At 42.1% G+C, this 15,218-nt stretch overlaps 1 protein-coding gene across 1 annotated transcript in view; it reads left to right on the forward strand.

Annotated features, from left to right (window-relative positions):
* Positions 1 to 1,769: 1,769 nt before the first annotated feature.
* The window catches only part of HCRTR2 (hypocretin receptor 2), a 32,265-nt gene continuing 18,816 nt past the window's right edge, over positions 1,770 to 15,218 (forward strand). Inside the window, 3 exon segments of the mRNA XM_062488548.1 lie at positions 1,770 to 1,808; positions 1,810 to 1,922; positions 2,131 to 2,318. Coding sequence (XP_062344532.1) covers positions 1,770 to 1,808; positions 1,810 to 1,922; positions 2,131 to 2,318 — 340 coding nt within the window.

Consider the following 15,218-nt stretch of genomic DNA (forward strand, 5'->3'; position numbering starts at 1 on the left):
TCTTTTAACCTTTCCTGATAGGAGACGTGCTTCATCTCTCTGATCACCTTCATGGCCCTCCTCTAGACTAGCTCCACAAGGTCGACGTCCTTCCTGTGCTGGGGACCTCAGAGCTGCATGCAGCACTGCAGGTGGGGTTACTACTGATGATGGAGGAAGAAATTCTACATCAAAAAAGACATTACTTGATTTTTGGCAACTTGGAAGCAAGTAGTGGAATTACAAACATTTTAGCAGAGGAAACAAGCTGGATCATGAGTGTGATTTTCTGTTATTGATTACCAAATGGTCATTCTCTAAATCTCTTCACCTCCAGCAAAGACCATGACAAGCTCCTTGAATAGGTCTCTTTTTATGTACCAAATAATCCTGCATTCCCACATTGTCAGGAGAGTTTAAATCACTTCTCAGTATTCATACCTCAACAAATATAACCTTGGGTGTTTTGTTAACTGCAGAGTATCTAATCTTTGTTTATGGTGTTTTCAAACTCTACCCTTCTAATTTATGTAGGACAAATGTTGATCCTATGTGTATATCTGAGTATATTTCACTCTATAACATATTTAGACTAAAAGGTTCACTCAAGTTCCCTGTGGAGTAGGAATTTTTTTCTTTGTTTTACAAGAAACTAAAGCAAAGCAAGAAGGTCTATAGAAATAGGAGGAGGTATTCCAGGTGTAGGTATGCTACTTCGCAGGCAGTAAAGAAGGCTGCACACCGATAAAAAACATTTGGTAGCCTAAAGTACAGTGTAGAGCTAAGCACTCTATGCATAGTGTTAATGAATGAATATCTGCCTCTCCATTATGCTTGTGCTGAAGTAGAGTCGCATCATAATACTTCTTCCATTTCTATGGAGGTGCAGACCCTGCACTAAAATGCTTGGCTGAGCTAGTCACAAGAGAAATGAAGCTTTTATCAGACTCATTAAATTATTCAGATATGAAGTGAACAGATTGCCTGAATAAGAGGAGATTTTATCACTCATGGAGGGACAAGTCCAGACCTATCCCTTCTCCTTCAGAGATTGTACACTTGGCAAAGTATGAAAATATTTCAAGTAATGACCAGAAGCCAGGAAACCTATCATGCTGTTTAACTAGCACTTGTGGGTTCTCTTGAACTGCTTTCTGCCAGCTGAGCCCATTTCAGAATAGCTGAGGAGTAGTTGCTGTATGGAGATCCTAAGCTGGATGTTTGAAACAATCTCAGCGCAGTGAATGCACGCTAAACTCAAGCTGCAGGGAGGTCTCACAATCTTCAAATCCAGTGAAACCTCATATTTATCTGCTCAGCTCACTTAGGGATTTTTCCACCAGTGCTGGGAAACCCACAGGGCTCCCGTTTTAGCCTAACTTTCAAAGCACACAGAAACGAGACAGCCTCATTAGCCACTGTTTTCTAATGGCTCCTTTAACCCTGCACTTCCTCCCACCGCAGCTTTCCACAGCCTTTAATTTACAAATATCTTGAATATAACTGGAATCTAATTCAGAAAGGTCTAAAGGGAAGTGCTTGTGCAAGAGAGGGTGAGATACCGAGGTGAAGCAGAGTCAGAAGAGGGATGGGCAAGCTGGAAGTAGGGCTGGGGGGAGAGATGAGGAGCTGGGGATGAGCTGAAACGGGAGGAGGGAGAGGGGGGGAGACATACAGAGATGCGGGGGTGTGTGAGGGTGCGCGTACATGATTTGGGGGACAAAAATCAACACCGTCTGAAACGGACGTGACTTTTCCAGCGGGGGCGGGCGCACTCTGGCACCTGAGGCATGCAACCTACCCGGACCAGCCTTTTCCACGACGGTGCAGGGAGGGTGCAGCCTCCGCGGGGAGGCTTCAACCCTTGCCCGGTCGGGGAAAAGGCTCGTCAGGGCGGGTTGGGGACCGACGCGGATCCCCAGCCTGTTCCCGCATTGGTTCCCGTAAGTTCCCGCGTCATTTTTCTCCCCACACCCCGCTTTTCGCACTGGCAACCACAAGCCTCGATGGACCGGCGGGAGAAAGCTCGGATGCTCTGAGAGGGTCTGGGTTTGGGTTTCTTGGTGGTTGTTTTTTTTTTTTTCCCCTGCCTCCGGAACACCCACTAGGGATGTCCGGGATTCAACCGGAGGATGGTTCCCCTCCGTACAGGAATTGGACGAGTGGGTCGGAACTAAATGAAACGCGGGAGGCTCTTTTAACCCCTTCCTCCGACTACGATGATGAGGAGTTCCTGCGATATCTCTGGAAGGAGTATTTGCATCCCAAGGAATATGAATGGGCGCTGATCGCCGGCTACATCGTCGTCTTCATTGTGGCTCTCGTCGGGAACGTCTTGGGTGAGTCGAGCTCCCCAAAACTTCCCGTTCTCCCTTCCCGAGAGGGGTTTTGCACGGAGGGTGGCTGGAAACCGGGGTGGGTTTGGCACACCCCTCTGGAAAGGCGGCAGTCTCCAGCCGAGGGGGAAAGTTCGGGCTGCGCGGAAGGGGCCGTAAAAACCGCTCCCCCTAGGCGGGCGAGGGCTGCGGCGGCGCCGCTCGCCTCCGGCGCCGGGCACGGGGAGCGGGGCACGGAGCGCACCGGGGCGGCCCGGCGGTGGAAAGCCGCGGCCGCCGGCCGGCTCCCGCCCCTGTCCCCCGGGCCGAGGTGCTGAACCCTCCCGGCACGGCGGCGGCTCCTCTCAGCCCGGCGCTGGGGATATCGAGCTCGGAGTGATTCTCCAGGACAGAGACAAGGGCGCGGGGACCGGGGACGGCGCCCGGCCCGAGGCGGGAACCGGCGCTGTGCCCTCAGATGCGGAACGAGAGGAACGAACGGTTCCTTCCACGGGCCGAGGCGGGAGCGGAGCGGGGCCGTGGGGCGGGGGCGAGGCGGCCTCTCCCGGGCGCTCATTGAGGGAGCGAGGCGGGGCGGGGCCTCTCCTGGAGCCCGCCTCCTCCCGCTTCCATTCATCCTTGAAGGAGGCGGCAGGGGCACCGAGGCTGCTCGGTGGCCGCCTCGAAGAGAGCGGTAGGGGCGCTGGAGTGTGGCGGACAGCTGAAGCCAGTGAAGGAAGGGAGGGAGGGAGGCACGGAGGCACGGGTGGGCTGGGGCGGCGGGCGGGAGCGGTGTGTGGGAGCGGCAGAGGGGTCTGGCCGTCAGCAGCCCGCCGCTGCCCCCGCCGCTGCCCCCGCCGCTCCCCCCGCCGCTCCCCCCGCCGCTGCCCCCATCGCTGCCCCCGCCGCTCCCCCCATCGCTCCTTTTCACTCCCCCGAGCCCGCTGCCGCCCCCGACTCTCGCTGGGCTGTCGGAACAGGCGCCTGTGCTGGTGCAGGGGAGCGCGGCCACGCCTGTGCACGCACCCGCCCGGGGCGGCCGTGTCCCTTTCCCGGGGCGGCCGTGTCCCTTTCCCGGGGCGGCCGTGTCCCTTTCCCGAGGTGGCCATGTCCCCGTCCTGGGCTGTGGGTGTCCCTGGGAGCGGAGCAGGCGCTGCTCCTCTGCAGTTCTGCGTTTATGAATGAAGGCGGTGTGGCCGCCGGGAACCGGCTCCGCCAGGAGGACCCCCAGGGCTGCGGTGACGGCCATTGGCATTCCCGGTGTCCATCCGTGTGATATGCTCCGAACGGAGCGCGCTGGGCCCCGCCCCGCCATACGGGTCTTTCATTCATGTTTTTCTGGAGGAATTGTGCGTGTCAGAGCTGTCACTGCAAACTCTATAGGCTTTCAGAAGTGAGATGCAAATGAGACTGAAGCCAAAAGCAGTATTTTAAAAGGCATTTTTTAAAATTTCAACGGACTGATGATGCTTTCTTTTTTAGTAATTCTGTAGCGTTGTGCTAAGTGCCTGTGTGCACGTTTGCTTAGTCCATTGCTCGGCTGCCAGCTTGATCGACAGTCTAAAGATGATAGCCCTGGAAAGAGGCTTTATTTTAAACTAGGGTAAAAGCTGTCCTTCTGTCTGATTTTGAGCAAAGACTATTTTAGGAGAACCACCTGTGCTTACCTATTATCCTCCACCGATACTGTAGACAGGCTGTAAAGATTCAAGGTCAAATCTTCAGCTAGAGGAGCTTTTGCCCTGTTTACTCTTTTTCCCTCTGAAGCCACGAGGAGAAAAGCTTTTCTCTCTGTGCACTCATAAATAGAGATGATACCAGTGCAGACGTGCAGCTGTTCTTTCCTCTCATTTGTGTATATTAACTCTTTGCTTGGGATGGAAACTGGCATCTGGCTGACCCCCCCCCCCCCCCTCCCCATTTCTTTTACTGGATGGAATGTCCACTTTTTGTCCTCTGAAATCTTTCTAAGTTGTAGTACATGGTGGAAAATCGCTGTCTTAAAATGGACAGAGAAGTACCTGAACACCTTTCTATCCACTCCTCTAAATCACATTAAGTCCTATAATAGATAATTCAGCTTTACAGCTGGACTAAATGATCTTAAAGGTCTTTTCCAATGTAAATGATTCTACCATCCTCCTCAAGCTGTTTGATCTATATTGCTGGTTCTGTTTATGGGTGAATTGTTTGTGGTGTCTGCAGGTGCTTGGTAGCTGAATACTTTCTCATCTTTATTCAAGAAAGCTCACACTGCACTGATTGCAGGCTCATGTGATTCTGAGGAGAGAAATGGGTATGATCTTTACAAAGACATTTTTCAGGGACTTTTTTATGACCAGTGAAATTTGATGTAGAACAGTTGGTGTTCTACAACAGCACACGTTGATGTTGATGTCTCTGAGAAGCTGATTTCTGCTGCTTGAAAAATCCGTATTCAAGGTTAATCTGGAATTTAGTCATGGACCTTCTCAAAGAAGAGCAGGAGTGCTTCTAAAGAGAGTTTTAGTGGCTACTAGGGCTTTATAATATCATTTTTAATGCTTTATAGTATAATCCTTAATGATGCATTGTGCTCCTTTGCTTGTGTTTGCCCAGTTTTGCAGAACTTGTGGCATGGGGAGTCAATGCTTTGATTCTATTTTTAACGTGCCCTATTCAAATAGCACTTAAGCAACTGTGAAAAACCCTCCCTTTCTGTATGTGGTGCTGAAAATTGCATTTCTACTTCTTGTTTTGGTTTGTGCACTCACATGGGATAAGGAGTGTCTCAGAAATTGTATCTGTGCAAGTGGAAGGCACAGCTCATCCCTTAGATGTTAGTAATAAACTGGATTGAAGCATTCTGACAGCTAATTACCAGCCAAGGATAAAATCAGAAGCTCAAACTTTGATTGACATCTGTTGGGTGCTTGAGTGAGATACACAGCAGGAATTCCACTAATAATAGCATTTAAACAAGGTCTGCATTGCTATATAGCTTTCAATTTAATTAGGAGAGTTAACACAGACTGTCCGATCTGCTGCACAGACCAGCTAAAGTGAAAAACATTAGCAAGTTTGTATTTGAATGCAGGTTTCAGTATTGCACACAAAGTGCTTCATGTCAATGATCCCCTTATATGCTTGGGTTGGCTGCTCACCAGGTACTTAAGTGTAAGTCAAGGTTAAGACACACATTTTAATGACAGATGATTTTATGACATTTGCATGAGCACTCAGGGAATCTGAAATCTAGATGGCAATATCAGTATGATGATCTACCCTATTTTCTTTTTCACTTGGTCTCTATTTATCACTAGAAGCAGAACAAGTGTGGAGGGTAAGGACTTTCTGTTTTGCAAATAAGACCAAAAATTTTCTTTACAACTGCAGAGCAATGAAACTCTTGCAATATCTTTGCACATCTAGTACAAAACATAGGACTTCTTAATGTAGAATGCATGTTGACTGTAAAGACCTTTTTCTTCTTTATTTGAAAACATGTCATTAAAAACAATGCTTAAAAATAGGAAACTAGATAATTAAAGAACAAAAGGTATTTTTAGGATGTCTGGAGGTCTCTGGTTTCTGATTCCATTCCATGCTGATCAGTTGCAGTAGTTAATAAGTGGAGTAAGACTACAAGGGATGGAAATACAACTACATGTATTTAGCTGTGTGTCCATATGAAGAATGCAAATGACCCTTGCTGAATTTATTCTTTCACGTGGGTCAGAGTTTTTCTAATGAAATGGTTTCTCTCAGGGAATATGCATTCATCAAAATGAAAGTGTACAGCAGAGATGACTTGGTTTGTTCAAAGACTGAAGGCAAAACAAGCAACCTTCTGGCAACCCACCAGCTGGGCTGCTGGGCCTCTTGGCAGGTCTCCCCAGAGCTGGCAGGAGCTGAAATCTTTAGCACATACAGGCTGCCACTGCCCAGCTTGAAAGTCATCAACACTGCTGCTTCCAAGGGTAAGAGACCATGCAGTACATCGGTGAGAACTCTCAGAAACTTTCTTTACTCATGCTGTTTCGTGATACTTGCTTTTCATTTCAACTCAGAACAAAATTGTGAGAGACTTACCCTTCTCTGGATAGATGTATTATTTATTATCTGTTTTACAGTAACTGCTAGTTTTGCTGAGATCTGTAAGAACCCAACTATGCTCCTTTCTTCAAAGAGTTCACAGTCTGACTCATAAAGTTCAACAGTCTCCATTTGATTTTTCTAGGGCTAGAGCAGAAAAAATCTGTGTATGGCTCTAATACCGGAGTCCTGCTCAATGCCTATGAATAGGCAACTCTCTCAAATGCTTCTTTATTATAATTTTAAAGATATCCAGTGAATACTGAGGTCTGGGCATACATGCCTATGTTGGTAGAATTGGATGAGTCATGTATTCTCTTAAATGATCTTCATGAATCCTGTTTCATTGCTGTAGGTGAGGCATATTTCATTTAATTGCATTTAATAAATAAATTATTACATTTCATTTTTTTCAGGTTACTTGGGGAATCTGGCACTGAAAGGACTTTGTAATATCAGCATGACAGTCACCTTTATCTGTTGGATAAATAATAACTAGAATGGCTTTATGATTGTTAAGAAGGGAGCACATAGGAAATGAGACAATATGTATATATTTTTTTCTACCTAAGATAAAGTATGAGCTCAATTTATGTAAGAGTTCAAGTATCAACTGAAGTACATTGCTGTTTGCATAATATAGGGATTACTCACTGTCTTTCAAAACAAAAAATATTGAAGGGTTTGGGATCTTTTTTTTTTATTTATAAAGCATAGTTTATTTTTTGTGTTGCATGTCAGGTGAAACCTTCGTTGTTTTCTTGGACATAAGCAGCTGACTTCCTGCCTGTCTCACAAGTGGAATGTATCAGAGAAGAGCTATGATGGACTGTTCCCCAGGGGAAGGGGTGCCGGGAGCTGAGGGCAGCAGCAAGACTGACAGGGCAGTGTACTCACCAGCACAGTCTCACAGTGCCTGAGAGCTTGGTAGGTGTGAAAATATTTACCAGGTTTCAGTCACCTCCCAGCGATGAATCTATAGTGATGAAACAGGTCTGAGGTTTAGCCAGAAAATCAAGTCAGTGGATGAGTTTTACAATCAAATTCAGGAAGACAAAAGCATACTTGCAACCTGGTCTTTGCCTGAGCTTAGTGTGAGAGCCTGAGTTTAAATGCAGCTCTGGGGCAAAAGGCTGACTCTCAAAAGAGTACTCCAAAACTCCAAAACCTGTGTTCCCAGAAGCCTGGTCTCAGTTTACATGCTGCCTCATATCAGGGCTGGCCTCCAGCATGGCCAGCTAGCTCCTGGGCAGGGGGCAGAGGTTGCAGAGCCTGGGGGTGCACTCAGCTCTGACAGAACTGTGCTCTGTTTCTTGGTTCTCTGCACAGTAGTACTGCAAGAATTTTAGCCAGTTTGTGGAATATTATATCGACAATGAGGATCCATGATACAGATTCAGAGGTTGTATAATATGCAAGATATTTGCTGGAATATGCCACTAGCATAGTGGATGGTATTTTCTTTGTATATCCTGCAGAAAAGGCACTGAGTCTTACATCTCCTTTAGAAAAAGGTGTGGACATGGAAAGGTTTTTTCCTAGTGCAACTCATGTTGCAGTGACTGATAGATGCTTTTTGAAGCATATTTTTTCAAAGTTGCACATAATTTCAGCTGTGAAACACACAATTTTAATGTCATGCAGCTTTAAATTGAATCAGTGAAGTGTGAAATCTTTTTATCATAGTGTCATATACAGTATGACATCTAAATTTATGACTTTTCTGCCTGTAATAGGAAGTGTGGATAAAGATTTTGTAGGTTTTTTTGGTAATAAAATCTATTATTATTATTATTATTATTATTATTATTATTATTATTATTAAACATGTAATCAATCAGTATAGCCAGCTCTGCAGAGATGACTGGGTTTGCCAGTTAATACTGGTAATGATTTGGGAGGTGGGAGGGGATATTTTAAACCAATCTGTCTGAATCAATACAGTTAGCTTAGGAAATCTCTGTGATGGAACCTTTCACTTACTCCAGAGCAGACCAAACCAGACATTTTGGGCAGTCTGTTTTTATAGCATAGCTGATCTTCTGCTAATAACTCCCATTTCCATTAGACTGTTAATTGCCTAAGATTATGTAATGTGGCCATTTTAGGAAATTAATCCAGTGCCAATTAGATGGTTGTGCTATTACTCCCAGTTATGATCCATAGACATAAGCTCCCAGTACACAGAATTCAGTTTTTGTTTTCTTCTCTAGTTCCTTAATAAGCCAGTACTTAAGATGTAGAAGTATGCTGGGGCACATGAGTAACCCACAACTCTTAAGTCTGTTTAAAACCTTTGGTACAATAAAACACGTGGTAGGTAGAAAACCTCAGAAAACACATTGCTGCAAGCAAACTAGCTGCTGTCACCTGTTTTATTTATGTAGATCCTCACTGTCCTTTCTGGGTGACAGTTCCCCATTAGTACATTCCAGTGAAACTGTTATTCAACAAAATACTTTGGGATTTCATGTGTGCTGCATTTTTTTTAGAGTTTTGTTATTTTTCCTGTATGATGGAACCTACACATACACACTTGTTTATACAAGGGAGCCTGACCCAGCCACCTGCTCCTTTTGTCGTGTTTCTAAGAGTTTCTTCACACGTGTTTGAACACATTTGGTGTTTCCTGTTGATGAGGGGCTGTCACCTCACTGGTAGGCCATGCAATTCCTTTGATTGGAGTATTGGCCATGTTTTCAGCTATCACATCACATATTCAAGGACAGTTCTTATCTGCCCGGCATTATTGCCAGATACAGGTTTGGGTTTTTTTCAGTATTTCCTTTATAATAAACATTGTATAAAGCAGTGTATTTTGTTTGTGTCATTCTTTCTATTACTTTTCAATGTAAGCCAGGTCTCATGTTGGTCTCATGTTGGTCTCATTTCTTTCAGATAAGATTAGTTATGTAAAAATGAAGTAATATATGAGTTTAGAACTTAATAGTAGGTGAGAGATGGACAGCCTAAGGATTAGATTTCTCCCTATTCACAGAAGATATTTCTTTGGTTTAGATCTTTTGTTCTCATTGCAGTTTCAAAAACCCCTAATTAAATATCCTCAGCAATTTGAAGTGCTTCTTTCCCCTTGATCAAGATCATCAATGAAATTATTGAAAGACTCACAAGGAGCCTTCCTTAAATAAAGTAAGCTTAGTCTTGGGCATCTAATTTTTAGACTTCTAAGTCAAAGCAGAAGAATCCTTAATCAGGAGTCATTCATAATGAAGATAGTTTTAATGACAGCACTTTTCCTTCCAGCAGTATACATTCAGTGTTTTCACAGGGGTTCTAGCACTCCAGAATTTCTATTGGTAGCACATCTGCTTAGATATTATCCTTTCAATCTTCTGTGATTGTGTTCCTTGACACCCCACCACTCAGATCTTGATTTGCAGCAGGTATTATCACCAAAAGAGAACAAGAGGAAGAATTCCATATGGCGAACCATATAATTGTGAGGGCCAGGTGGGTAAGGAGATGGAGAATAAATAATGTATAATTCAAAACTATTTATCACATTTTTTTGTCACTGGTTGTAAAATAGTGTGAAAGAGTAAAGTTTTTAGGAGCTTCCTGCCTAATGCATTTGGAGATGCTGATTACCAGATCTTAGAAATCACAGCATCAGTTCCAAATAACTTCTGGATGACTATATTGTGATATTTCAGTCAAACAGTTATGAGACTGAATTACCAAAGCAAAATAAAATCATTGTAGTTTAGTATGAAAAATGATGATTCTTTGTTTACTTCCATCTGGGATTTATTATTTATCAACAATTAGATAAGTGATAAAGTCATTCCTTCATATATGAAAATGTCATGTATTGCTGGTTATGGAAATTACATTTCTGTTTTAGCCAGGATGTTGTACTGAAAGGTGACCCATTGAATAAGAGGTTGGCAAGACTTCTGGAGTGTAAAGGAAATGATTTAGGGTTGACATGTAGGAAACACATTGACAGCGGACCCAGGAGTCCACCAGTGGAAGGATTGCAGCACAGTGTTTAATATGCTCAAGACAGAATAAATGTTCCAGGAGGCAAGCAGCTGCACTTTATACCAGATGGAGCCTTTGTATTGTTTTCATATTCAGCTTGAGATACAATGAGCTGTGCTAATTGATTAAACACCATTACAGCCTCTAATTAAAATGCCCCAGGACACTAAACCACAGAGACTAAATTTGTACGTGAGAAATACCAATCTCACTATATTGTCATATTAGAGAAGGCTTTTGTTTCTTCAGGAATATGAGGTGAAACTTTCTTGATGGATTTCTAACAGCGATCCGTCTTAAATTTTGATTTTAACCTTTTGTTATTTTGTCCTTGTTGGGACTTTACTGTGAGACTTTTGGGGAACAGGAAATCGTCAGTGTTTGGAGGATGGGTCCAGAAATCAGCTTTGTTATCACAAAGCTGTCCTGACTTACGGAGAGCCTCCACAAATTTTTCCAAATGCTTTCAGTCTGGCGACTTCAGCTGGTTTCCGAGCCTTCACTGACACTGTGTGGAAGAGGTGGGAACAGCAAAAGCTTCGCTCAAAGCTCTGCTGAAGTCTGGAAAAAGAAAAGGGAAGTGCCCCCGGTGAGATGAAGGATCTGGGACAGTCAAACTGCTGCTCCTTGTGAAACCTGGCCTGCCTGTTTGCACTTGCAGGAATAGCTCTGACCAGTTTTGTAAAATAAAGGCAATAATATGGAAAATAATACAGTATATTGGACAGGTAATTAGGTTCCATTAGAGCACTAGCAGTAGGGAAAATCATGCACAGCAGAAGCATCTTTCAGAACTGCTTTTTTAAATTTCTCTTCTTTTTTTCTTTCATTATTCTAATCTTCTTTTCCCCAGTGTCTGTGTTAACACCACTTCCCCCACTTCTCAGTCCCGTTTATAGCTAGGAACATCAAAGGCTGCATAAAAGCTTTGCACATAATGTTAAATTGAGGTTTTATTAAATTATTTTTACTGTTTCACAGATTTTTAAATGGAGGTCTAAAGTACTTAGTTTGGGCCACTCTTCTGTGCTCCAGCTAAGCAGGCATCCTGTTAACACTGTGGTATCTCACAAGTTTTTAGGAAGGCTGCTGCTGGCCTCATCTCCTATTCTATGATTTTGAGTACTTTTGGGTAAAATACACTCCAATTGAGAATCTTTACTACCTTTATTATCCTCTCTTCTTCAACATAAGTAGAAATTCACAGCTCTCTGCTATTTCTGTTTGGGTAGGCAGATGGCATTTCCACTCCATGGATCTTTCTTTCCCTAACATGTTAGTTGAGTGTGTGTGAGCTGAGTGCCTCTCTGTAAAACTGCCTGGGATGAAAATGTGTAATAAAAGGAGTGCAAGTAGAGAGTATATAAAGTTCTTTTGTTCTGACACTTAATTAGCTGCACAATCTTCAGTGGCATAGTCAAACTATTTTTCACGCCTATAAAATAGCAGGTTTTGAGCACAGGCTAGAGAGTCTTTCTTGATGAGCTGCTAGAACACTGTCAATGAAGCTATTATCCAAAACTACTGAGTAACCTTGGACTCTAGTAAACTCAGAAAGAGTGAGCCTGGAAGGAATGTATTGAACTATGTAATTTAGGACTTTTTGTCATTCTGTCCTATTCAAATAACTCGTAGCAGATCCTCACAGTTTTTTAGCCTTGCACTGAAAGAAAGCATAACCAATACTTGTGGCAGGTTGAAAACAGTACTGCAAACAGCAGAGGGCAATGAGGGCAGAGAAAGCTGACTTGTTTTTAAAATACTTCAGAGGCTTTTCTTCACAATCTCTCTTTTTAATTTTTTTTAATATATTAATGGAATGGTTTTCTAGGATATTTAATTAAAATGGTGGCATTTAAATAATTATGTAAACTTAAAGCCAACTACGTGTTCTTGTACTATGTGCCATAAAAACAGTGGGAAATGTTTTACGCTGAGGAGAAGAGGTCAAAAGGGGAAATACACAAGCATAAGCAGACAAATATAAACTAACAAATTATCTTGCATTTCTATGCTTGCAATATATTGGGCTTTTTCACCTTCCAGGTGCCTACTCCCATGGATTAGAATTCAATGAAGTTCAGGGGTAGTTTCTGTACCTTGGCTTTCCTGAACACTGCTACACCAAGAGTAGAAAGAGGCACACTCTTTTATATTACTTTGAGGAACAGCAAATACTGAAGTTCATCTACATTCCATCTGTGTTAAGCCAGTGTGATCTGGAAGGTTTAGTACACGGCAGGGAATTAGGAGTCCAAGTTTCTCATTCTGTGTCTGATTTATTGTACAGCCTTTAACAACTTCTGTTCTGCACTTCACTTTCTCTGTGTCAGAGATTAAAATGGTAGTAATTCTTACATCTCTGGGGTATCACAAGGTTTCATTTGCTCATACCAATAGACAGCTTTGAACTCAACGTGCAGAATGCTATGAATTGATTTCTGATACAGCTGGCTGCCAGTGAGATTGACCTCATATTTGTCAATTTAATGGCTTTGTTTTACCAGAAATAATGTTTATGTTCAGGTCTTTTTTGCATGGACCAGCACAGGAATGGGAATAGGCCCGGTCAGCTTTAGGCACTGACATCCATGGCTGTAAATGATACACTTGTCTGAATTGGGTAGAACACGGGACTGTTGCGACCATAATATAAGAAAAAAGTAGCCAAATTCTGAACTTTTGAACAACTTTTTATGTATTCAATTTCTAACTGTTGCTAAAATAAATAAGAAGTACACAAAAACATTGCCACATTAATATCAAATTTTGCCCAGGTAAAAGACAGGACTATACTCTCAATATGAATTGCACCTAAGATAAAGAATTAGCCATAAGTACATGTCCAAATCTTCAAATGTTTAGATATAAGTATTAAATTATCAAAAGCTCTGTGTTTTTTCAATATTTTTCCCCACAGCATTGCACTTCCAACTGCAGACAATATTCCAGAGGGGCAGCAGTGTATTACTTCTCTGTTAAGTGCTGCCTCTGCACTATCAGACTATAACTGTGGTAACCCCATGCACGAGCGACAGTGATAAAGCTCTGATGAGTTATGTTGTAATTATCATGCATTGCTGTAGAAACAATTACTTTGGTAGGTAGGTTAAATCTTCCAAATGGGAAGAAAATACAATTAATATGATGTTTCCTTTAAGCCTTTAATTTATAAGTCTTGCCTTTTAGATATCTGAGGCCAAAACTAAGAAACCCTGAAATTCTGTATTCAGGAAGAAAATAATAGAAGAAATGTATACTTCATCCTCTTCAAAACCAGTGCAAGAGCAGTGAAGATCTTTGTAAAGAGGTTTTAATTTCCATTTATGAAAATATGATGCATGTATAGCAAAAATTAAATTTATATAAGCTACAGAATCCAAAGCTATCTCTGCAACACATTAAAATACATGATGAACATATGTGGAATCACAACAGAAGTTTTAGATGAACCTTGGAACCCTATATCTTAAGAAGACAGTTAATAAAATCACCTGGTCTTAGAGAAGCTGAAGGCCACCTATCCTCTCCCTTTGTGTCCTAGTCTAAGTGTCTAAGCATAGCCCTCATGAAGAAGTACTGCAATCTCATCTCCTGCCACTGCTGTTATAAGATCTTGAAAGAGTGTTCTGCCAGTTTTGGTCACTGGACTCTCACCAGAAGGGTTCAGTTCAGTCTGAAAGTGTCCAGAGAGCAGCAGCAAGGATGTTTGCAGAAGATCTAGAAATGACTGAGAGTAAAAGATAACAAGCTCTGAAGTTTTGAGGAAATATGGAACAAAAATCCTTACATGTGTGAAGCATTGCTGCAGGAAAAAAAAAATCTTCCTCATTCCTGCCTATGTGCAGGAAAAAAGTTATACAAGTAGCAGCAAAATAATAATAGATGAGACATGAGAAGATTTTTTTTTTTTTTGGTAGGGTAGATAATTAAACAGTGCAACACACTTAAGAGATGTGTGGTATCTTCAAATATAACACATTTTCAAATGTAAACTTGCCGACAGTTGCTTAGTTGTAGTCCTGCTGTAGTTCTGTTGCTCTAAAGACATAAGACAAGATTTGTGGAATGAAGTAATATATTTTATTAGATCAACTGATACAGCTGAAAGATAGACAGCAGCTTTCAGGCACATCATCCTTCTTAGGATCTAAAGAAGCATCTGATCTCAAGAGCTTATGTGCCTTAAAGTCTGTATGGTTTTTTTTCCAGCTGTTTTAGCTAGTTTAATGACTGTAAGAGAGTGGCTTAACTCTTGTCAGATTCCATTTAAGCTTTGGGCAACTTCTTGAGGACCTTTTCAGCTCAATTTTTTAAAATATTCTCTGATCTGTTTAATATATCTAAATTAAGCATTGTGCTGTATCCTGACAGATTAGGAGACTCACCTAGATGTGCATGATGGATGAATAATTGTTTGCAGGGAAGACCCTTTGATGTACAATGAATTGTATTCTTGTCTTACAAGAAGTACTGTGGTGTTTCTGGAAAATTTTGTGCATCAGTTCTTAAAGACCTTGGGCTGAATGAATTTAAAAATCTGAATAATTCAAAAACTTTTGATTGCTCCAGTCACTCGGGGTTTGACTTCAAAAATTATTTTTAACATTACATTTCTGCTACTTTCTCAGACTTAATTATGGCATTTTTAATTTAGCAGCTTATGAATTTAGTGTAATGATTTTAAGGACTGATTTGCCTAATTTCTAGAAGTTTTTCAGTTTGAAAAAGAGAGACATAAAATATACAAAACAAGCTTTAAAGGCACATCTTATAAAGTGCCTTCTACATGCTGCTTTTGATCATAATCAAAAATTAATACAGCAAAAATAATTTTTATTAACT

This window comes from Cinclus cinclus, chromosome 3 (assembly GCF_963662255.1).
Source record: "Cinclus cinclus chromosome 3, bCinCin1.1, whole genome shotgun sequence".
Taxonomy (NCBI): domain Eukaryota; kingdom Metazoa; phylum Chordata; class Aves; order Passeriformes; family Cinclidae; genus Cinclus; species Cinclus cinclus.